At 34.7% G+C, this 25,867-nt stretch overlaps 2 protein-coding genes across 6 annotated transcripts in view; one reads left to right on the plus strand and one right to left on the minus strand.

Annotated features, from left to right (window-relative positions):
• The window catches only part of Ae2 (Anion exchanger 2), a 141,653-nt gene that overhangs the window by 8,989 nt on the left and 106,797 nt on the right, over nucleotides 1-25,867 (minus strand). For 4 of the 5 annotated variants that reach the window (XM_069039445.1, XM_069039428.1, XM_069039438.1 and 1 more), the window contains exons 7-10: nucleotides 25,147-25,269; nucleotides 21,438-22,907; nucleotides 18,220-18,476; nucleotides 17,738-18,161 (exon numbers count right to left, since the gene is read on the minus strand). In XM_069039445.1, coding sequence (XP_068895546.1) covers nucleotides 17,738-18,161; nucleotides 18,220-18,476; nucleotides 21,438-22,907; nucleotides 25,147-25,269 — 2,274 coding nt within the window. The remainder of the gene's footprint in view (nucleotides 1-17,737; nucleotides 18,162-18,219; nucleotides 18,477-21,437; nucleotides 22,908-25,146; nucleotides 25,270-25,867) is intronic. The other variant, XM_069039452.1, reaches the window with a different exon arrangement.
• Nucleotides 9,763-12,479, plus strand: pnut (septin 7-like protein pnut). Its single transcript, XM_069039482.1, has 2 exons — nucleotides 9,763-10,056; nucleotides 10,110-12,479. Exon 2 carries the CDS (start codon nucleotides 10,255-10,257, stop codon nucleotides 12,073-12,075), a length of 1,821 nt encoding a protein of 606 aa, XP_068895583.1. The 5' UTR covers nucleotides 9,763-10,056; nucleotides 10,110-10,254; the 3' UTR covers nucleotides 12,076-12,479.

Genomic DNA, 25,867 nt, shown 5'->3' on the forward strand with positions numbered 1-25,867 from the left:
AGAAACAAACGGTGTCCATTTTGAACATTTGTTGCATTGATTTTTTTTATTTTTTAGGACGTAGGATTTGAAAATACATATTCAGGAAACAAATAGTGCGTTGTATTCTTTGCGAAGTAGGCTTTCAAACGAGGTGTCACTTACTCACTTGTATGCCTTCCATTTGAAAAAAAAGTTAGGGGTGGTTGCGAGCTTCAGGGAGCAGATGTGCAAAAACCATATGCGCAAAAATATGGGCATGGAAAAACAAAAATCGACCTCTTTCTGGATTTTTTACAAAAATCACCAATGTCCAAGTTATGAATTTTATTCCAGTTAAAGTTTCCACACTGTATACTAACAGTGTGACATAAAGTTTAGAACAAAATTCACAATAGCGGTATGTGATGTTTTTAAGAAAATTGTCCGGATACGTCGATTATACATACTCGTATTTTGAAAAATGCCATCCTGTGACGTGCAATTTCTTTAAATCACTTCATTGGTTTTTGCGCAATGATGTGATCACCAATTTTTTTAAATGACAACCCCCACTTTTTCCTTCTCTTTCTGATAAACCTTCCTACTATCTAAACGATGAATGGAAAAAAATTGGTACCTTACATATCTAATAATTTTTTTTAGAAAATGACAAATTTTACTTTAAGTTTTTTCCAATTCAGTTACAAAAAGCAACCATTGTGATATGTCATTTTAGTTGTGAAACGTGCTTCATTTAATAACTAGTAAAAAAAGTGACATTATATTATCACTAGTGTTAAAAAGTAACATTAGTGATATTAGTAGTATTATCCCCGAAAATTATTGAAATAGCAGATTTAAACAGGATTTTAATCAGAATGTGTTCTTTTCGTAACTAAATTAGAAAAAATCTTGTATGAAACACGTAGCAAAATGGCTATTTTTTTGCACACGACATGTTGGACCACTCGTTGACACTCGTGGTCCATTGTCATGTCTAGTGCAAAAAAGACGCTCATTTTGCAACTCGTTGCATAAATAGCTATTAAGTATTTAATTTTTATTGTAAAAATTTTAATTGACCTCAAAAAAAAACACAAACATCTAAGGTTAACAATAAAATTTAATGCCAATATTGAAACCAACACAAAAAAATGCAATTGAATAGTTGTTACGGGAATAGTGTGTAGGGGGGCGAATGTACACATTTACCGGTAAACGTTCATAATGACCGGTTTGGTTGGTAAATGTGCATAGCAATCTTTTTTAGTCATCGGTTTCACACATTCACCTTTCAAGTGCACATTTACCAGAGGTGGATGGTAAAAGTGGATACGACTGAAGCCAACGCAGAATAACCGGGAAATGGTATCAATAATTTCGTTAACGGGTAGGCAAGGTTTTAAGAAATGCAGTTGCAGCGGAAAATGCGAAACAAAGAAGTGCCAGTGTAAAGCTTCAGTAGCACGGTAGCAATCCCTGTCCTGTCACAATAAGGACTAAATAGCAATTTGATTTTCTTAAAAAAAATTGTATATCGTTGTTCCTCATGTTTAGTTTATTTTCTATTTTAATTTGTTATTTTGTTCTTTTTTAAGAAACCATGTTTCATATCTAATTATGTACATAAAAGGTGTTTTTTTTTATTTGGCGTCGAAGTAGGCGTTGGAGAGTCGATTGAGATCGCACCACTCGTGTAAAAGCCTAGATAAGATTTAAACAGCTGATCCGTGATCCGTAACCTGTATAGTGCGTTTACAATCGACAGTTCAACGCCTATTTCGACGCCAAATTTAAAAAAACACCCGTTACATACATTGTACAGACCTACCTTTACCGGTTAAAGTGCATATAAGAGATAATTTACGAACACATAAGCCAGTGGATGTGCACATTGACCCTTTTTGCTCTCTTGCGTAACATATAGGTGTCCCAATATTATATAAAAAAAAAATAAAGTTATGTTTTTTAAATGGAACCTACCTAGTTTAATTTCATTTTTGGATTATATGCCAGTACATTGGAGATAATGTATGTATAATAAACACGACATTGTACATTGTATTTAAGCGCCCCAGGCTGGGACCCGATCTTACCATACCCTCCCACGGGTCATGGCAGGTAAAAAAAGTGCATCAATAAGTCAATAAGTGTAGAGTGTAGCAACTCATAGTGTGAACTGTGAACACATTAGACACAGAGCCGTGACACACCGATTCTGACTTACTTGGCGTGTGTACATCTTTCATAGTTTATACTAGTGTATACATTTGTGTCGACACCGAGTGTTCCCGTGTATACTTGGCTTAAGGTTTCTTCTCCACTTCTCTGGAGTGTCTCGGTAGTCTCAATTCAGAGAAGCCAAAAAAATCTGGTTTCACCACTGCGTATGTCGTCGAACTGGTGCAGCGGAAGTGTTTGAATTACACAAATAAATATGTAAAAATAAAAGTCAGTTACATTCATCAGATTCTGGATTTATGTCAGTAATAAAATGGGATCCAAGATTATTACTTGAGCTTAATTTATTTTACATTATTAAACATTTTTGTGTTTATGCTTCCTTTGCACAAAATGCCCACTTATACAAAAAAAAATTAAATCGATGATTCTCGATCTACTTCTGTCATCAAGTATATAAAGTTACAAAGTAATAATTTTAAAACGTCAATTTCAGTTTGTCTAATAATGAAACTTATATATCAATTTCTCTTCATAGTCGTAGAAAAAGTATAGTATTCTATTCGCAGATAATGACTATTACTTGCTCGGGTGACTTACGCCACTCGCCTACGGCTCGTGACACAAAATCATCCTCACGAGTAATAGTCATCATTATCCGCTCATTGAATAATATACTATTAACTGCATCAAGCAATTTTAACTGCACCTCACGCACATCACTAGAGGTTAGAAAAAAAGTAATATTCGGGTAGTGTCCAATCAGATATTGTTGTGTTCAAAATTGTGCTGTCAGCTTTCTAAACAATGAAATGTCAGTTAGTTAAGTAATGCATTTGCACCCTTAAATTGTGTACAGTTGCCGCCCTCGAAAACTAGGACAGTGACAAATTCAAAATTTTGCCGTAAAACACAAAATTTGCTACAAAAATAACGATAATACCTAAGTACAGTAATTAAAACTATGCTCTCAATGTCCCAATGTACGACTCTGATTTGTCAAATAACGACGCTGATATTAACATGATAGGTCGAATAGTAATTGACGATGCAAGACCGTTACATAGAACTTTATACAGGGTGTTATGGAAGTTCACGTAATAAATTTAATCACAAATAGAACTCTTTAAAATAAACATTTTTTAAATATTTATCTTATTTAGTGGAAATCTGTCTACTAGTTTGTCCAACGTTACGAGGCTGCCGGCACATCCAAAATTTGGGCGGCATGAAACTCCGCACAGGTCCCTAACCAGCGGGGTTTCATAAAATTATGGTTGATAATCCCAAAAGGAAATTCCGCACCGCTCGGGCCTCGGGCACAGGTAATCTGGACGGGCGGCGCAGCGCCCGATAGGTAATGATTAGAAGGGTTTTTGAAAAAATTATAAGATTTTAAGTTTATTAAACGTTTTTGAACTATTTTAAACTTCTTCCTTAGTTTTATTTAAGTGAGCCGTTTGTTTTAAAAGATGTATCCCATACGTGACACCACTAGTCAAGGAGGTAAAACTCAAATTGTGTGTGAAAATTACGTGTTTAGTTTCCATCATGTGCTTGGTTCAAGTGAATCGCGCCGGAGGTGTATAAATAAAACCTGCAAAGCGTTTATACTTACTGTTGGTGAAGGAAGTGAAGGAATATTCTCTTCGGGAAAATTTTCACATTACCTGTCCTTCATGCGTAGTTCAGTGCACCCAAAATGGGCAAATTTTTGGAACGTGCGGAGATTCATGCACCTTTAATCCCTTTACCTGCATCCGTGCGGAGTTTCGAATCGCCCCAAAATTTGTGTGGGTTTTTAACGCCAACTGCGATGGGACCATGTATAAATGAGCCTGTATGAAACCAACACAGTGGCGCGTCCACAATTTATTGTCGAAAATTGCCATGCCGTTTGTGCACGTATTCTTACTTTTTTCAAAACACGCATATTTTTCCATTGATGCGGGAGTATTCAGTATTTACGTGTTTAAATATTTCCGTGTATTTTGATTACACTCGTACTCGTGGATATACAGGGTTATTCACGTAAGATGACGAGCCTGACCAGGTAAAAATGCAACCCAAAATAGATTTGACAAAGCATACATTGTGTTTTGGTATTTAAAAATTAAATCAGAAATCCAAATAGCTATTCCATTAATTTTAAAGATACACAGGCTGTCTTAAAAGAAACGGCCCACGCTATAACTTTACTATTGATGACCCAAATGAAAAAAAAATATGCAGGAAACGAAATGGCTTTAAAAACACTATATTATGTAATCCTGAGTGAGCATATAGTTTTTATACCGTCTACCCATTTATGGGCAATGGACAACTTATAATTTTCAAAAGGTAACCTATAATTTTATGTATTGATTCTGTTAGAGCTTTTTTTTTCTGATTATAATGGCATTAAAAAACTATACCCTTTGATAACAAAATTTCCGAGAAAAAAAAAGGAAAATATGTTAGAAAATTAAATTATTTATAAAATAATAAACGAAAATTTGTAGATATGTAGTAGGCTTGACTTTACTTAAAAGTCAATTTTACACACTTTTCATGTTGCAAATTTTATTTAATTATGTAATTCATAAAAAATCATTGAATTAGTGAGCTCGGCTAACTTGATTTTTTCATTAATATTCCAATAAATATTAGTTTATTTAACGAGAAAAAATGTCCAATTTACACAAGAAGGAGTTGAATACAATGTTTTTTTGTTCAACAATTATTAAAAAAAATCACTTTGAAGTTTTTCTTGTGACATCAAAAAAGCAGAGAAACGGCATTATCGAGTCAAAAGTTGGGTTATATTCAATAAAGGCCAGTTCACACATATTTGTCAGTTAAATGTCAGTTGTGGCCAAGATTCCGTGTCCGGAATAGTACAATCAGCCACCACTCTTTTTTTTAGATCTAGACATATAATTTGTTTCAAAATCAAAAATCCACCAACACTGCATTCTACCTCGAAAATACAACCGACAACGTCGCCAACTTTTGTTTTTAGTGTGTTTGAAAGTGTCAGAAAAACGTGGGGTTATGAAATAAAACTGTTGACAGCCGTTTTGGTCGTAGTTCATCGTGTTTTTTAAATTCTTCGCAGCACTTAATGAACGCTCGCTTTAATTTAGCGGTTAAAAGATTCCTTGTTTTTCGAGGCATTTTTATAATTTGATATTTGTGACACACTGAAGGTCAAATTTTGGCGGAAGGTTAGGCCAACCCAGAAAAATGAAACTTATTCTAGGGATTTCTTTTTTTCTGCCAACATAATTCAACAAGTGGTGGATTTTTGATTTTGAAACAGACAATAAGTTTAGTTTAGCATATGCGTGGCTTAAAAGACACTTGCAATCGAGATAACACAACAAAGCAATAATTTCCAAAGGGTGAAAATACCAGGTCTAAGACAGGGAAATCAGTCCTTCCAGAAAACTGCAACTTGTACAAATTTACTGAATAATAATGAGGACCCAATGGAACTTTTCTCCGCAGGTAGACTTATGTTTTCAAGGAATTTTTCTAATATCATTCTTATTATTTTTTCATAGAAAACACTTATTCCAGGTTTTACAGCCTAGAGCAGCTCTCAAGTAGAAGTTACAAATTAAAAATTATACTTGTATCACAATCTGTATTGTTAGTTGATACAGTATACAGGGTGTTATGGAAGTTCACGTAATAATTTAACCACCAATAGGACTCGTTAAAATAAACATTTTATTTATTGATCATTTTTTCTGTAAATTCTTCTAAACAGAGTTAAAATTAAATATAATTTGAACCCTAAAATTCATACCCGCTTATGTGTTTACATATCCACTGATAACGAAGCACGAAAAAAGTATTACTCGATTAAAATACTCAAATGAAAAATGCATAGTAAAAACTGTTAGTATACTAGAACAGCGATCGTTTTCTTCAAAAAACTGTAAAGTTTTTACCGCACAAAAACATTTTCAACGACTCTTTCGTTTGAATTGATGATTATCCCATGAGCGAAGTGTCAAATACGGGTTAGAACAATGTAAAAAAAAATGTTCGATTAAAAAAAGATCAATAGGTATGTAAATAAACTTGGTACAGGTTGCAAAGACACACTTGTCATTTGCAACAGCACTTTTATGGCATTAGTCATTTGAAATTACTTTAAAACTGTACTTATATGGAAAATATTCAACCCAAACTATGATTTTCTGGTCCCTTTGTGCCTTCATTTGGTTCAGAAATATGAAAAAAATGCTGTTGTAAATGACAAGTGTGTCTTTGCAACCTGTACCGAGTTTAGATATTTTTGGGCGTGAAGGAGGCGACTTTGGCCCGCGGCGGAATTACAAGCACGAGGCCCGAAGGGCCGAGGGATTATAAGACGACAAAGGGCCAAAATCGCCGGGCAGGGGACGATTGCGCCGATATGACCTGCTATAATCCGGGGTCTCCCAAACTACCTGTAATCCCCAGGTACGATTGCGCCGGTACTAAATTTAATCCCTTAACGGGAAGGGTAATTCGGTAATTAGAAAGGTACCTGTACCTGTTTGCAAATAAAGTAGGGGTAGTTGGGAATATTCGTTATAGAGAAAAGTTTCATAAATTGGCGAGTTCTTTCACTGGTTAAAATTAACACACGTATTTCAGAAACACCCTGTATGTGAAATTTGAGTTTGATAGCGTTTTATTATCAAAGTAATAAAGCAATCCGGACTTTTTTCTTACGATCTCACCCACAGGAGAATGTCGATTTTGATTATACAAAAGTTGGTATTTAAATCAGGATAATAACTGAATAAATCGACATTTAACATCTAGGAAATAAAGTGGTAGCATATTTATGGTAGTATGTATTTTAAAATGACGGAAATCATCAAACAGTGGTATAAACTTAGATTTACAAGGGTCTCCAATAAGTCGTCGGCACCTTACAAATCCAGGGCCGTATTATACCGCCATAGCCAGTTAGGATTTACAGCTGGTTGTTTGCGGTAAGCGACCATTGTCAATCAGGAATTATGATCCATCGCGGGTTGTCGTCATAAATTAGGTATGTACTGACATTTTGGTACCAAAAATTATTATGTCAATTAATTTGAAATCAATGACTCCTTCATAATTTTTAATATCAGAAATGAGTTCTCTGTGGTATTTTCAATCCAGGGAGTCGATAAAAAAAATAAGTAATTTGCAGCATCTGTTTGAAATAATAAAAAATGCATGTGGTAGTACTTTCAGTGTAGATTATTGACCGCAAAATTCAAATTTTTAGGATGATTAGAAATATGGTTTGATATACGATTGCCCACACTGTATTGGTGATTAAATTATTACGTCCATAACACCTGTATAACAAATACTACCGTCCACTTTTTTTTCATTTTATTTACTCATTGACAAATACATATTTTATCTACATGACTACATGTTTAACAAAAAAACAAAAAAGGAAAATAAAATGCATACGACAGGCTGTTTTCGAAGTTGAGGCGTTCCTTGTAACACGAGGTACTATACATTATTCTTAAGAATTTTAGCCTAATCTTCTTAGTAAAATGTTTGTATTAACGGAGATAATTGATTGTATATTTTTATTGTTTTCTAAAATTTTGAGTCCGCTCCTGTCGATTTCTCCGCTGTACTAGATTAATAACTGACGTGGGCCAGAATGGTGTCTTTACTGTCTTCCCGGAAATCGCATTGGCCATACATTAGCAACATATCTGTGGGCTCATTATTTTCCTAATGATAAAGCCATTCCGACTAATTAGATGGCAACTCTGACAGTATTTTTGATTAACGTCCATGCTCATTTGATTTTTTTTGTCAATTCTAATTTCTAACAAATCAGCGCAAATTTGAGCAGGACCGGTTTCAGAAATTTCAAAAAAATTAACTTATTGTATCTTCATTGCCGTACACATTTTACTAAAGTGATTTTGACCAAAACTCTTTAGAACAAAGCATACTATCACATGTTAAAAGAAACACCACAACTTCGAAAACACCCTCTATATATTTGTCAGTGTCTATACAGGTGGTCCCGATATAACCTGCCAAAAAAATTCTGGGTCATGAGAAGGATCTAACAAGTCCAAAAAACCCCCCTTCGTTAGGTCCAAAATAATGGGGATAAATTAACCCCTATCCACACCCATTCGACGCTGCTGACCACAAAAATACGTACCTACTCAGGAATTAATTGTTGGTGTTTGCAAGGATGACAGTATCTAAGCAACATAGGTACATGTATCATTTATGACAAATTTCAAATCTGACAAACTAAATTAATGACATTTATTGAAAACTGCGTGCGTTAATTCACCAGCTTATTTAGGTACAAAAGCTGATTTTGTAGACTGAGATGAATAAGTAATACATAAAGTGGTGTTCCTTAATGTGTAAATAAATGTAGAGGTAGTGTGTGCAAAATTGTGGAAGAACTGTGTAATAAGAGTATCGTCTTAATTGTTGTTAAATAGCCAAAATAATGTATTGAATAAATTTATTTACACTTTACATATTCGTACTTTCAACTCTAACTGAGAATATCTACTAACTAATGAAAGGTAAACTAGACTAGACACATTATTTGCCTTCCGTTGGCATTTAAGCACATTTGAGTACGCATTTGTGATAAAGCCGTAATTAAACGATGCAAATTTGTAAATTTTGACTTATGTGATTGTCATTTTTGTCCCAGTTTTATTTGTCCATCGACTGTAACTGTACAAGTCTTGAGAGAGATTTTTGCAGTTTTTTGTCTGTGTAAATTTACTTGATCTTTGTTTCCATGTTTACTCATATTAAGTTATCAGGTAAGAATTTACAAAGGAATTTTGATTATACCAGACTTAAAAGAACCCACAATAAATCTTGAAAATAAAGAACAATACTTAATTGAGGCGGCATCAAGTAGGTACATTTTTACTTCGACTGAAATCGAATTATTTCAATTATCTGCCACTGACAATAACAGTGACATCAGGTGCTCGTAAATCTGATTTACACAGGCAAAATGTACGTGTATGCTTTTTCAGTGAACAGAAGTGTAACTGAATATTGCAATTTATTCATGTGATATTTCAAGTCTTCTCATTTACTTAGTTGAATCTGACCTGTAATTTTAGAGTTTAATAGTACATACACAACTGAATGGTTAATAACTGTTTAAACAATAATCAGTTTCATTCAACCGTAACGTAATTTTTCAAATATATTTGAAAATATGATTTTGCGCATCGTTCCTGAAATCACGAACGTTCCCCACACTTAAAACAGTTGTTCAGTGCGTTTTTAGACATTCTCAATTTGTTCATTTGACGAAAACAATTCTTTTCATTTGGGTAAAATTTTAAATGATCACGAGTCGAAAATAAACGCACAAGGGTTCTATTTACGCACTTAATGTTCGAATATAGGGTCGAACATCGACACATCGGGTTTATTATTATTATTTTTTGTATGCGAACCGGTTCATTTTGGATAATTAAACTTGTCAAGGTGCACGTGCAGAAAAATGATTATTATTCGAAACGTGTCCCATTTTAAAAATACTGCCATTGGCTTCGTAAAATGTGCGTGTCTCCATTATCGATTTCAGTCCCGACCCGACCTGTGCGCAGAACAGCATTCATGCTGCAACTCTCGCCATTTCACGACCGAACGCATCCCGAACCGACCACTGTTCGTTTGGTTGACTGTAAACGCTCCCCTCCACGGCGGCTTGCGGCGTCGCACCTCCCCTTTACACCCCGAACGGCTCCACAATTGTGCAGAGAGGGGGCGCCAAACCTCGCCATCTGGATTCAACAAGCAAACCAAAGTTGAAATTCAAGTTGTTAAGGAGTGACAGTGACCCGCATGTGTATTGTTGAGTGATAAGACGCGATAACGCAAAGTGTTCGACTGGAAATAGACGCATTATCGGTAACGTTCTCCTAATCTCTGTGTAAACCTGAGTTGAATTCGTATGTTTTCAGGCTGGAGCGGAAGAGACGCTACGGGCGTGGCTGACCAGTTAAACATTACTCATACCCGGCATCGCAACTGTCACTTTGACGTAAAAAAAATTGTGCAGTGTACAACAATGGTAGTGTGAACCCAGACCGGTGTTTTATCACAACAATGAGTGCCAACAATGTGAATGCTCAACCTGCCCCTACCACGCAAGCGACCGCCACAATTAAATCAAGACCAAACATAATGCCTAGTAGTTACTTGTACACGTCGAGTAGTGCCCTTTTGAACCGCAATTCCGAGAACAAACCCACGCCGCCGCCCACCCTCCCCAAATACACTTCCAGCTTCAACGCTGGGAGCGGTTTGAACCGCGACCGGGACAAGGACAGCATAGGGGGCTCCTACAGGCTCTCCAGCCTCGACAGGTTAGCCATGAGACAAAAGTTTATGGATCAGCAAAGCCCCACGAATGCTAATTCGAACGGCACGATTTCCCAGACGAACGGGAATGAAACTACGTCGACTTCGATACAAAGTAAACGCGAAATGTTCTTCACTTCGACAGAAACTACTGCACTATCCAAAGACTCGAACAGAATCAATAAAATCTCGTCGATGGATAAACCTCCAGAACCGCCGGTAAAGTCATCTCCACCAGAGGTAACCAAAGAAGACACCAGCAAAGAATCCACTCCGGAGATTGTCAAGGAGAGGCCTAAACTCAAGGAGCTCGACGGCTACGTGGGTTTCGCCAATTTGCCTAATCAAGTGTACAGAAAAGCTGTGAAAAAAGGCTTCGAATTCACACTTATGGTTGTTGGAGAGTCAGGTCTTGGAAAATCAACTTTAATAAATTCCATGTTTTTGACTGAGATCTACAATTCCACTGATTACCCAGGACCGACTCAAAGACTCAAAAAGACTGTGGCCGTCGAGACCACTCGCGTGATGCTCAAAGAAAACGGCGTTAATCTTCTGTTAACTATGGTCGATACACCTGGCTTCGGCGATGCTGTGGACAACAGCAACTGCTGGGCTCCAGTTATTGAATACATTGAATCAAAATATGAAGACTACTTGAATTCTGAAGCTAGAGTAACAAGAAAACAAATTCCCGATCAACGAGTACACTGTTGTTTGTACTTCATCCAACCTTCAGGACACGGACTGAAATCTTTGGACATAGAATTTATGAAACGTTTATGTGATAAAGTGAACATTATTCCGATAATTGCGAAAGCCGATACGTTAACATCCGACGAGTGTGCACTCTTCAAAAAACAAATCCTAAATGAAATTGCACAGCACAAGATTAAAATATACGAATTCCCCGAGACTTCGGAAGACGATGAAGAACACAAATTGAACAAGTCCCTCAAGGACCGTGTACCGTTCGCGGTCGTAGGTTCGAACACTGTCATCGAAGTCGACGGAAAAAAAGTCCGAGGACGCAAGTACCCGTGGGGTATTGCCGAAGTGGAAAATTTGGAACATTGTGACTTCATCGCGTTGAGGAACATGATCATACGCACACACCTCCAAGATCTAAAAGACGTAACGAATAACGTCCACTATGAAAATTACAGATGTCGTAAGCTGGCGGGTCTAGGGGTGGACGGAAAACCGTCGCGTATTTCAAATAAAAATCCACTCGCACAAATGGATGAAGAAAAACGCGAACATGATCTCAAAATGAAGAAGATGGAAGCAGAGATGGAACAAGTGTTTGAGATGAAGGTTCGTGAAAAGAAGCAGAAGTTGAAGGACAGCGAAACCGAATTGACGAGACGACACGAGGCCACCAAAAAACAACTGGAGCAACAAGCGAAGGAATTGGATGAGAAGAGACGCCAGTTCGAGTTGGAAAAAGAACAGTGGGAGAAAGAAAATCAAATTACAGTCGAAGAGTTACGCCGAAGATCGCTCGAAGGTAGCAGAGAAGCTGTTGATGGAAAAAAAGAAAAGAAGAAGAAGGGACTTTTCTAACACTGAATTCTATAGTTTTGGTGTGGTACCTTCTTTAACTTCATGGTAATTTGTTTATTGTAAGTGACATAAACGGCAGAGAATAGTTTTGAATAGTGAGACATTTAACACTCCCGCAATAGATTGAGAAATTATTGTTTTGAATATTTCACCAACTGCCATTATAAATAGCGTAACTGTCAACGTGCCGATTTAATATTTTTTACCATGATTAAATTGTGAGCTGTTTAGAATCGTACAGTACTTTAAGAGAATATAAATGGGAATTATTTAACTTATATAAATAAAATTAATTATTTAAACAAAGAAGTGTCTTTTCATGACATTTTGCTTAACGCAATGTGCCATTATTTTTTATTTTATTTACAATGTATTAACTGTAAAAATAAATTTTTTCAGACAGATTTTTCTTAATTTCAAAGAGTGAAATGATATGGTTTTTACCAGTTGAGAAATAACAGTCACATTTCTAAATATACATAATGTATTTCTGTAAAAATGAAAAAAAAAACTTCAAATGAATATAACAATAATTAATTCCAAGCCATGTGTTCCAAAAAGCTATTAATTTAATAGCAGTTTACAATTTCATCACGTGGTTTAACATATTTACACATTTTTAAATAACAGTGTAATTTTTATAAGCAACAATCCCCTATGGATTTGTGTTACTGAATGTTGAATTTGCTCGTTAATTTTCTGTGTTCTGACGTTCACGAATGAACGATTTAACGTATTAAGCCGTGCCCACACAGGCTACAGGCGAGGTCATCAGCAAATTTGCGTTAACAGCCCTACTCGCATAAATCAATTACAAACCCACTAAGACAGAATGAGTAGTAGTGTGTTTAATTTTTTTTCAATAAGTTTATCCTAACGGCATTTCATAAAAGTATTTACAAATAACTGAACAATGCATGTAGTTACTTCGGTTTATTTATGTTAGATGCTGTGATATTGCAATTTAAAATATTATTCTATTCAAGGGGAAAAGTATTATTTGCATTAAAAAAAAACAAACGTTTTGATCATATCAGGTGGTATCTTATTGTTAGATAGAAAGACAACCCATGTAGTTCTACAGAATATGTTAAAATATTTATCTTGTCGGAACAGCACAAAATCGGGTATGCATAAATGCATGGACAGTAATGTTTAATGCAACAAATGCAATCACGGAATTTTCGCGAGAAAACTGTCAATAAAAAGAAGTGCTCGTGATGATAGGGCTCTCATAAGTAATTAAAAATCCTAGTACTCGTATATTGTTTGTGGTTTCATATTATAGGATTTGTTAAAGTCCATTTAATAATGTCTTGCAACAATAAATTATGCGATGTTCATGTGATGCAAGGACAAATAACAAAAATAATTGCTTTGCACTTACGAAAACAAATTGACACGTTGACAATAATGCAAAGAAAAACATTGTTGTTTTCATAAAAACGAGAAATTTTTTTATTTTTTGAACATTTAAAAAATGTGCGTTTTTGCAAAATTAGCAAAAATGAATAATACATTCACAAAACGTTTCTTTTATTTAAAGTTAACTTGTATAAAACATTATTACGTAAACACCACCTTTATATAGTAAGTACCTTAAGGCGAAAGCGACTTTCCAAATTATTCAGCAATGCACCTGACGTCCCTCGTATAAAAAGTCTCTTGTACGCTGCTTCTGCTTTTTAATCGCCGAAACGCGATACTAATTTTGTGTTGGCAACTAATGTTTTCAAAATTTTTTTCTAAATTAAGTTAAAATTATGTTAGCTTAGTCAACTCAAAGCAAAAAGTATTCACTGAATAAAAATAAAATGTCATTCTTTTGATACTTAAATTGTTATGTTGTCGTATCTTTCCATGAGTCTTACATCAACCATTCTGTATGAAATAATTTTAGGTATCAAACCACACAGCTTACGTTGAAATTGATTGTGCAGCTAGAAAGTAAGAAAAAAGACGAAGAGGAACGTTAACAGAAGTTCAACACTCGCTTTTAATGCGTCGGTCCGTTTAGATGAGTAGGTTTTAATGTATCATTATGTTCTTTTAAGTAGATAGAATATCTTAATAAATTGATAGTAGGTTGGTAATGGAGAATGGAGCTTCAGTTGGTTAACGATGCCCCGGTTTAGTCAACAAAATGATGTCACCTGATTTACAATACATAACTGCTATTTAAACACCTCCTGTCTTTAGTAAGAAAAAATAATTGGAATAAACGGTATAAAACTTTATAACACCGTTTTGTAAATTATAGCCGTTATTAAGATAGACTGTTATTAAATCATGCTTGTAGAAATTCACGTGACTTGGATTTTGTCTGTATAATTAGGTGCTCATTGTAGGTAGTTACATTTTAAAAAAATCACCAAGAACTCCTAAAAAAACATTAGATTTGCTAAATATATTCTTGTGTTCAGATAATGACTATTTTATGATTCGGGTGTAAGAACTCTATTTCCATTTCGTGTGTTTCATAAACTGTACAGGAATATACTTATTTTTAGTAATAAAATATTCAGAATATAATTACAAAGAACTGCGGATTTAATTACATACATATGTTTGTTGTGTGAAAATAATTTTATTCAAGCTCCTTGATTACACAATAATTTGCGAAAGACTTGTATTACAATATTTTCTAAGTAAACCATGTTCTTTTGTGCTTCAAAATTATTGACGTAAGAAAAATCAAACTTAGTGAATCTTAAGATACTTTTCCAAATTACTGATAAAATAGCTTAATTTCCCATTTAATTAACAATCACTTTTGAATTTACTTGCGCGGAAAAAAAATAATAGATACAGTCCATCAACCCGACTTCACTATTTGAATTTTTTACAAAAAAAAAATCAGTGTTTTTAACAAAACAAGATTTTGTCTAAAACGTTTCTTGCCTCATCTGTCGACAACAATTGACTCTATGTTATGTCACTAGCACTTAATCATATACAAAAAACCGTCGTTCCTAATTTATATGTCTAATTATAGATACTAAAACTTCATTTGTAAGAGGTCATCTCATTAACACGTTTTAACAAGCGAAATTGAAGGACTTTGAAAATGAGGGTTTTTTTTAAATAGAAAGTCAGGTACAATTGCAAGGAATTACATTAATATTTTGTAACAAATTTAGTAGGTAGCCATATTTATGTTGTACATTTAAAATTTCATTTATACTATGTGACAAAGAAAGGTAAACACCCTTTTATTAATCTTGATACTCTTGTTGTCATCCTACGACGTCCGGTGCCCCTAGCCCTATATTCACGGCCTTCTGGAGTCCATGCCTGACAACATCTTAAAATGGTGCCTACAGATCTGCCAATTTCTAAAATCCGCCCTCTTTCAAAATCACTAAGCTGAGGAATCTGACCAAGTGTACGCACTCGCGGCATTTCTCCCCTTACAAAAACACTTTTCCAACAAGTTTTCTAAAATTCAAAAGTCAAAATTTTCAATGTAAACTAAATTTCCTTACACTTGCAATAACCGAACCAGCAGCACAAAAGGCAGAATACTGCATAGATAGGGCTGCAAATTTAATCATTTCTTATCTGACCCAAAACACATTTGCCCGCAAAAACTTATTGAAATTAAACTATAAGTACTGGGTGTTTACCTTTCTTTGTATGTTACATAGTATATTTATGTTAGAAAAATATTATTTTGTTTAACATTTTTGAAACATATTCAAAATAAGTGAACCATGGTCAAGTACAGATAAAAATAATACTTAGTATCATGCATGACTCAATTGTCGTAATGCGTAAACACAGTGAAATTTGATCAAATGACTTCTGAATTGTAGATGAAGAAAAACAATGGCTTCTTTTGTATTTAATCATTGCCGACACTTGCTATACAAATAAGCTATGAAAATGTGATTCGATAATACATAGGTACATACTGTGTAAAATCTCTCTGGTAAACTGATGTGGTGTACCATCGAGATCAGTGGTTTCCTGAGATACATAACCGGGAAGGTGGTATATAACTAAATATATAATCTTTCCCGGTTATATACCTAACTTGACATCTTTCAAAAGTAATTGACTCATATGAAAATAACTATTTCAACTTTTTTAAGCGAATGCACAAAACTCTTCATTAATATCTTCGTTTGACAAACAGACAAAAAAAGTTGAACGTAATATAATTTGATAAATTATCACTACGTAAAAATGAAAATAAAATTTGGATAAAAATTATTACGAGAATCGCCCTCAAATGTCACATGATTTATATTGACAAATCACAACTCCGAATTGTTTGAATAGCAACCAATCACAATTTAATTAAGCGGAAATTTTCCCTAGGGAAAATTTCCGATATAATTGCCCTAGGGAAAAATTTTTTCGGGCGATTCTCTTCCGAATATACCTCGGGACAGATATATATCGCCAGAAATTTTTTCTTGCAGTCCAACACTCGTGTTTGTCGCTCAAAATTACCCTCGGGCTGAAGCCCTCGTGTAATTTTCTTGCGGCAAACACTCGTCTGTCAGGACTGCTCGAAAAAATTTCCGGCAATATATCTGTCCCTTGGTATATTATATATGAGAATCGCCCTCAAATGTCACATGATTTATATTGACAAATCACAACTCCGAATTGTTTGAATAGCAACCAATCACAATTTAATTAAGCGGAAATTTTCCCTAGGGAAAATTTCCGATATAATTGACCTAGGGAACAAATTTTTCGGGCGATTCTCTTCCGAATATACCTCGGGACAGATATATATCGCCAGAAATTTTTTCTTGCAGTCCAACACTCGTGTTTGTCGCTCAAAATTACCCTCGGGCTGGCGCCCTCGTGTAATTTTCTTGCTACAAACACTCATGTGTGAGGACTGCTCGAAAAAATTTCCGGCAATATATCTGTCCCTTGGTATACATATTATATATGACAATATAATTTACGTATCACGTGATCATGAATGATCCAATGAAAACGCGTAAAAGTCCTTAGTTGCATGGCTATCACAGCGATTATAAAAAACAAAAAAATTATTTTCTTATTTACTTTTGTCGTTACGATTTTTGATTGAAATAAATTTGTCAATTTGACAAATAAATGAATAATTTTGTATTTCATTCATTATATTGTCTCATCGAATATAACACGTGGTATGATTAATCATCGATGATATTAAATTCGTGAAATTGAAGCAGGACATTTCACTCGTCCTTCGGACTCGTGAAATCTCCAGCACAATTTCACTCATAATATCATCGATAATAATCATACCACTTGTTATATTATAGCTGAATATTTTTGTTTAGACAAGCACCAATCAAATCTTTTGTACTCGTAAATAAGTACAAATACGTTTTTACAACTTAGACTGAAAATATTAATTATAAAATTTTCAGTGCATAAAAAAATTAATGCATAGGATGTTAACGGAACAAAACGACAATAGAAAAAATGTATAGAAGTATAAAAGTTTAATCGTGTAGTAGTCAATAGTACTGTTGATCTCAAATCAAACTTGTTGAAAACCAGTAAAGATAACAATGTATTTTTATCAGAATAAGTGCAAAATGAATAGTTATCTACATTGTTAGTTAAACCAACAAATGTTTCTAAAGATAAAATTAACATATTTTAATAAAGACTAATTGCTCTATGTAAATATACAAAATAAACTCACCCTTCTGACGTAGGAAGCTTGTGGATGATGTTTTGCTGGCATAAACAATAGTTTGATTCTGTCGAAGAATTGAATACCATCGATGGAAGCTACACCCATGTACAGAAACACTCCAAAGAGTACAGACATGGGTACACGTTTCAGTAGCGGAGACATCAGAACAGATAATCCAACTAATATTGAAACTACCAGTGCTGAAAGTCTCTGTTCTTTAACTTCTATTAGGTGAGGTTTTTCACCAGGAGCATGGGTTCTCGACATGACAGTCAATGCCGAAACGTGAGCAATGGAACGAACGGTTGCTGCACATATCCACGGTAGACCAAAGAATCCGCATAAAATGTTGATCAAGCAAATAAGTACTATATCCAAATGAAATCCACTCCCTTTTTTGAGCTTTCTTTCTTTTTTATCGATGATAAGTCTAAAAGGATATTTGTTTATGAAAATCTTTGTTTACGATAAACTGTAGAGACACTTACTCGGCAATATGAGTTTCCATAAATAGAAGAATGTACACAAGCATTGCCGGTATTCCCGCAGCAAACATTATCCAGACGGGCGCTGGTTCATCAGTACCGTTAGGGGGTATAAACCAGCCCCTTTTTTCAGATCTTGTTGGAGATAATCCTTCAGGCACATTGAGTTTTTCCGTATACGTTTCTGGAATCATGTAATCGACAAAAACCATTGTTATTATGGCTATTGGAACTCCAAAATCTCCAAGCGCTCGTCTTGCCTGCAAACATTTTGAAAATTCTAATCAAACTAACTTCAACAACAGCGAAAATGTACTAAAAATAAATACGTGCTACTGAATTTGTTAGTGGTTTATCTTTTATGTTTACAATTTATATTTATGTTGTGAAATAAATAAATACTCTCCTAATCTGTAACATGTAACATATAAAGAGTTCATAAACAATTTAAACTTGTTCTAAGATATTTTCTTTTTACCAATATGTACTTAATGAAGCTTCTTGTCACATCCGACGGGGACGATAGAGTTAATTCAAAGAAAATCAGGGATGGAAGTGATTCACAATGAAGTTGGAATGTGGACATTAAAAACGAATGAAGATGTTCTCAATGCATTAGAAATGAGGTGTTGTATGCTGTATTCATAAGTAAAGGGTTGAGAAAAGTACCTATATGTGGAAAAGAGAAGTGTCAATAGACGATGCTTTCCTAAAAAAGGATGTTACAATTCAACAATATAGAGCAGTGTTTTAAATTTTTAAATTAAGAATACGAATACTTTTGTAGATCAGTATTAATAATTAATTACGAGTAGGTACCTAATAGAAAATCAAATCTACTTAACAAGATATGCCAATTTAAGTAGAACCTGTTTGAAACTATCTTAAAAGTTAAAATCTCACAGATTGATAATTAGGAAGAAAAAAGATACAGCCTAGATGTTTTATTAGAGTGTAAAAGAAAGTAAAACATTTAAATACTTCAGGCAGGACCATGCTAAAGAAAACTCTTCATTATTTCAGATAAAAAAAATCGTCATAACACAAGACATTAATCTTGTTAATTTTAATTAAAAGATAATGGCAATTATGAAAGTAAATGATGAGATGTAGGAGACGAGAGACTATTAAAAAAGGTAATAAAATAAGATGTATGTAAGTATGTTATAGTTCTCCCAGAGCTGCAGCGATTTTATGGTAGGGTACCATTGTATAAACGTTAACAACACCACCAATAGGTTTAAACCGCAAGTACCACCCCTAATCGTAAATTCGTCCAAGTACTACCCTGTAAACTGACAGGTATAGAACGAAAATGATGATTGACAGGGGTCTGTTTATGTCGCTTATCGGCATCTCAACAGGCGTAATAATTACTATTGCCCTGCCATAAAATCGCTGCAGCTCTGGGAGAACTATAAGTTGGTGGGTTAAGATTTGGATTGGTTTATGCAACCAATCAAACACGACAAATTAATACAGGATTATTCACGTAAGATGACGAGCATGACCAGGTAAAAATGCAACCCAAAGTACATTTGACAAAGAATACATTGTGTTTTGGTATTTAAAAATTAAATCGCGAATCCAAGTAGGTATTCCATTAATTTGAAAGATAGGTAAGCTCCGTACTCTGATACATTGTACGTTTTCTGACAGAAGACAGACCCAGAGAGTAGTGTGGTGGCAATTAGTCTGCAGGGATACAACGGTTTTCTACATAACGTGAAACAATTGAGATGGAGAGTTTAGTATTTTTCACTGCTTTATGTTTTGGAACTATAATTTAAAAACGTGCAATCTATCACCGTACGGAGTTTATATCTGTCATTGCATTTTTCGTTCATATTTAGTATTTGAAAAGGTTTTCGAACGATGACAGAACCGATATGATCCCACTTACCCATCCCATTACTTTTGTGATTTTAATTGCTTATTATTATTCCATATTAAATCATAATTTGTTGAGAGAGGTATTTTTCTGTCAGAACTTGACATTCATTAGGCTGACGTTAAAAGCTGTCTGTATTATGTGCATTATGATAATGACGGATAATGTAATAGGAATCGAGATTACTTTGTGAATGGTCTTTTCGGTTGCAATTTTACCTGATCAGGTTGATCATCTTACGTGTACAATCCTGTATACACTGCGCCAAAAAATTGTCGCAACACATCGAATTTCGAAAATATTGTTTGTTTCGTGATGAGAAAAGATATCTACACAAAGTAATGCAAAAATACGTTTAGTGTTGCGACAATTTTTTAGCACAATATACATTAAAAATTATCCCATATCGTTCTATACACATGATCAACAAAAAAGGAGATATGGCTATGGAAAACCAAATTTCTGAAAACGTGCGGCGTAACTTAATAAACTGTCAATTTTGACATTTACATTAATTTTATTTCAGAAAATGGTTTTCACTCCAGAATAAAAGGTATTCATAACAGAATCATATTTTCGAAATGAGAACGTAGAAAACGATGATTACATTTAGGTACTACATATTAATAACCCTTCTTATTGGAATTTCCGCAAAACCTCTCTTCACCGTTGTTGTTAATATTTTTGACACTACGCCACACGTTTACAGAAGTTTTGTTTTCCGCCCTTTATCTCTTTTTCTATTGATTATCTTGTATTATTCAAATAATACTTGAAACATCTGACAGTTTGATTTTTTGATAATAGTTTTTATGTATGATTCCTTTGGTATGATTAAAATATTTAATTATAGCAAATTCTTCAAAATTTTAACATGTTGATTTGAAGTTAGTCTTTTATTATTTTCTTTGTGTAAGTATTTTGCTAATTTCAGAAGATATAAAATACTTAAAATCATGACATTAGTTGACCTTTAAGAAATGTAAATTAGACCAACAAAGAGTTTGCATTTAAAACTTAAAAGGTATAAAAGGTTGCCACTTTGGCAGTTCGAATATTATTATTATTATTATTATTTGAGCCACCACACACCCGGTGACACGGCATTCAAGCCGGATTAATTTTTAATTTATCATAACGGGTATTACTATCAAGTCATGATAAAATTTATTAAACAAACTGAGTGTAAGTAAAATTATTCTAAAATCAATTTCCCTTTAATATTGCCCTACACCTTAGCCGCACTTGCCATGTCATCCCGTTCCACGTTAAAAAAAAATACGACATAAACATAATAATCCCTCTTATTATTATTAATTGATATACTCACATTTCTGCCCAGAAACTGGCTGTTCCGAAACAATTTCAGATAGTAGGCAATGACGAACGTTCCTAAAGCCAAAATGGTACAAAACAAAGCTGTATTCGGTTGATTGATTGGTCCAAACATATCCTGCGTTGGTAGTCTCTTAACCGACGTAGTTGTGTCGTTTAGTAAATAGTTATTTATATCGGAATACTCAGGATATGATGTGTTTGTGGCATAATAAGCTTCGGATTCACAGTAATCTGATAAAAGTGGATGCCTATCGTACACGAAAAACAATTTCATAACACTTTCAATTATGTAAAGTAAAACGATGAGCGCCGAGAAAATGTCTTCTGTGAAACGAGTGAATAATTTAACGAGAACGCTCCCCTCCAGGAGGGCAACTACTAATCCTATTACGCCTAACCAAAGTCCGATGTATACACGCGTCGTTAAAAATAAATTTTCAATTTCATTTGCTTTACAAAATTGATATAAACTTTCGTCAAAGAGAAGTAGTGGTCCCGTACTACCAACGATCACAAGAGGCTGGCCGGAAAGAATTGCGAAAATGACGCCTGAAATAGCAGTGCACACGAGAGTTTCAGATATTCCCATGAAACCATCGGTTTTGGCTCCCATGAGACCCCCGAAAGCGATGGCGCCAGACAACGCCGCAAAATACATAAAAATTGCAGCCGCCATACACTGAGCGTTTATGCCGTCTACGACGTCGCTTTTAAAATGTGGATAACGTCGTTTTAGGTCGTTAATTAGGCCGCCCCAAGGTCTCCTTGTTCTTTCCAAGGGATTAGGAAACGGCGGTTTTTTCTCATCGTCACTTTCCCCCGCCAAAAGCGCTTTGGTAATTCCCTGAGCTTCAGCGGCCGACTTCAACGCGTTCTCTTTTCTCCTTCTGATTTCTTCGCTCTTGGCTTTAATTTCTTCAATTGGCAAGAGAGCCTGTCTCTCCCAATCGCCGGGCGGCAGCACGATGCTGTCATCCAAGAATTCGTTAATAGCCGAGAGTAGAGCTTTTCGGTTGCTTGCACCGTAGGCGATGTTATGGAACTGTTGATTAGCCATGAGGGTTGAAATCGATCTGCCCACTTCGTGATAGTCCAAATTAGCCGTTTTCGGTCCCAGCAGAATGAAAATAAATCTCACTGGAATGTTAACTTCAATAAGCGAGGGTATCACAACTCCCTCGGCTAGTCTCATGAAGGCCATCGTCGGTTGTTCGAGAAAATCAACTTCTCCGACAAGAATACTCGAACTCTGAGCCCCGGCAGGGATTCTCTTCAAAATGGCGTCGTTACGGGCCTTACGTACATCCTCCGCACTTGCCGAGTATGTCTCTTCTTTTATGTCCACGACAGTATGATTCTCAGGACTCATCAAGCGACTGTTGGTATCATTTGTCCCTTGTCCACCATTCTTGTAAGCATCAGGTGCATGAGAAATCTTTCTTTTTTCGGCATCTTGTAGATTCTAAACAAGAGACGTAAATAAAAAAAGTGTCACCAACATGATGAAATAATTGTGACAGGAAATATTTTTAGTAAAGCATTGAAGAACACAAATGAATTTTATGAATTATAATAAATGGATTCGGAAAAGCTTTAAAATGTTTGGAAAACATTAATAAACCAAACGGATTTTCATTTAAATTGGCAGCGGCATGAGTACACACAAGCTATTTCAATTTAAAAGTTTTATCAGAACAATAGCGTACTTTCATCAAGCGAGCTAAAATAATCCTTGATGTTTTCAGTGTTTTTCCGAGTAATTTTTCCAGTGATTCTGACTGAAATAAAAAATCTGCAATTTCCACAAAGAACAATTCAACTTGAGTAAATAGTATGTTTGCTTTTAATTTTAGTGTTTTTAAGGATGACAGAATTAATGAAAATACTGTAGGTAAATTTTATCAGCTACATTACATCAGGTAACCTTTTGACCAAAAGAATGAATTTTATACAAATTCTTCGTATTTTTATTTCCATTCCAATTTTATAAATCTGGAAAAATATATTACTCTAATATTTACGTCTGGCGTTGAATAAAGCCAGCTGTTAGCATCTTTCTGTGTGAAAAAAGTCAATAAAATTGTGCACAAAAAGTAAAGTTCATTTATCTAATCCCGTGGAATAAATGATACTTATCCCACTAATTTTGAGTGGGATAAGAACTTCATTACCTCACGCATTTTCATTAATGAGTTTCATTACCGCACTCAGTGGGATAAATGACTTTCATTACCTCACTCAGTGGGAAAAGTAAATTCTTATCCCACTGAGTGCGGTAATGAAACTCATTTATTTCACTGGCGAAAATCAATAGATAAGATTTATTTTTTTAATTTGGGGCGGTCTTAGATAAAATTTTGTACATAACACGTGGGCTAAAGCATATTACAGAAAACTCGTGTGATTACAGATGAACTCGGGCTAACGCCCTCGTCATCTGCAATCTTCACACTCGAGTCCTGTAATATTGCTTTTATCCCACTAATTATGTAAATAACTATTACGAAGTAGGTACTTGAATTAGTTATTTGTACAACTAGTTATTTGCTTGATTTACTCGGGCTACGCCCTCGTTAATCAAACTGCACATTCATGAAAAAAAGAGACTTTCATAATGTGTTGTAGACGCTATTTTTTTTGCATATCGTTGTAAGTTGAGAAATTTGGCCTAAAAGAATTTATGAAAAATTAACAAAAAAAAAGTAGGTATGCTTTGAGAATCCACCAAGGAGATGGAAAAAATTATGATAAAAAGTACTACATACTTTCATTACGATTTTCCGTTTAAAAAAGTGCTACTTCCATTACATTACAATATGCAAAAATAGTAATTTATTATACGAGTTTTATAAGACACCATTTTGTCGCACGCGTTTTTTAAAGCACGACGAGCGCAGCGACGAGTGCCATAAAGCAAACAAGTGCGACAAAATGGCTATAAACCGAGTATAATACAATATTTTTTCTATTTTGCCCCTTAAATTTACGTGATACGTTACGTGATAAAGGTATCTTATTTGTGCAAATCATGAAAACAAATTTTCCGTCAAACCATGCGGAAGATACACAATTAAAATGTTTTCCAGTCGACTTGCATTTACAACGCTATTACTCATAGTTAAAGCCATAGATGTCCATAATTCTTTTCTGTTGGTGTGATCTCATGGAAAAAAAACTGTTTAAACGTTTTACTAACAGTACTAAAATACAGTTTTTTTTTGTAATAAAAAAAAAACCGCTTGATTTCTCCGAAAACATTTTTGAATCTGACAAAAATATCATACACTTTCCGCTTAAATTGTGTTTCATGTTTCAGAACATTTTAGACACAAAAAAGGTGCAACCTCAAGCCACATGCACGACTATATAGTGCTGGATAAAATTATCAAGAAACCATCTCAGACGAGACTTTTTTTTTGTATATCAACTTGAAGCTTGATTTAAAAAAATCCAACACTATACTTAGAAAATGCTTCCAGGAATTGGCGATGTTATTTTAATTGCTTGAATAACGAAAAAACTAAATATGTAAAGAAAAAATAAAAACTGATTCATAGCGGCTAAAGCCAAGCAACTGGCACTTTGAATTAATAGCAAGATTGACCGCAAGATCAAAACTAAAACTAAATAAATGTCGTCAACGAAAAAACATTAATTAAAGTACATTCAAGTTGGAAAAAAGAGACACACGTGGACATTACGTGTGGATAAGAAGGACCGCGAGTCATTGCGTGCGGGGCACACAGCTGTCCCTGTGACGAACACACGGAGCAGCGGGCCATCATCAGCGCATCGTAGCTGACGCCGTCTTCCAGCCACAGCGACTGCAAGCATCACCATTGTCATCAACACTGATTCCGAAATAAGTAGGAAGAGCAAGCTGCCGCATTTCACCAATTTGTAACAAGTTTATTTATTTCATAAAAAAACATCCTAATCATGGTGGAATTACCTGAGCTATGTTTGGTCTCTGTTACCTATCATAGCTACATCTGCGACTACATTTGCAGTGAAATTAAATATACTGCACGTAAAGCTACACACTTTAGAACAGATATATTGATTTAATCAACAGATAGCTTGTAAATTAAAATAAAAATAAAGCTCACACTGCTACATCGCCATAATAAAGACGTAAAACACAGAAAGAGATAACAGACACTTGGTCTTTAAATCTACAGTAAACAAATACACTGGCAAGCGAACAAGCAACATGTCCACATTTCAACTATAAGAACATTTTGTTTCAATTAAATGTGACATGCCAAAGAAGATTCTCACAATATTATTTCATTCGGTGAACAAAAAGGACAACCGAAATATTTTTTGTAATGTTGAAGTGTTTTGTTACAATTAAGATGTTGTAATCTAATCCAGAAAAATGCGTATGCTTTCTCTCTAAGGAGAGTTAAATAAAATTTT

The sequence above is a fragment of the Tenebrio molitor genome, chromosome 1 (genome assembly GCF_963966145.1).
Source record: "Tenebrio molitor chromosome 1, icTenMoli1.1, whole genome shotgun sequence".
NCBI lineage: Eukaryota > Metazoa > Arthropoda > Insecta > Coleoptera > Tenebrionidae > Tenebrio > Tenebrio molitor.

What these genes read in the sequence shown, in the direction of transcription:
- pnut (XM_069039482.1), top strand. Translation starts at nt 10,255, where the DNA reads ATGAGTGCCAACAATGTGAATGCTCAACCTGCCCCTACCACGCAAGCG.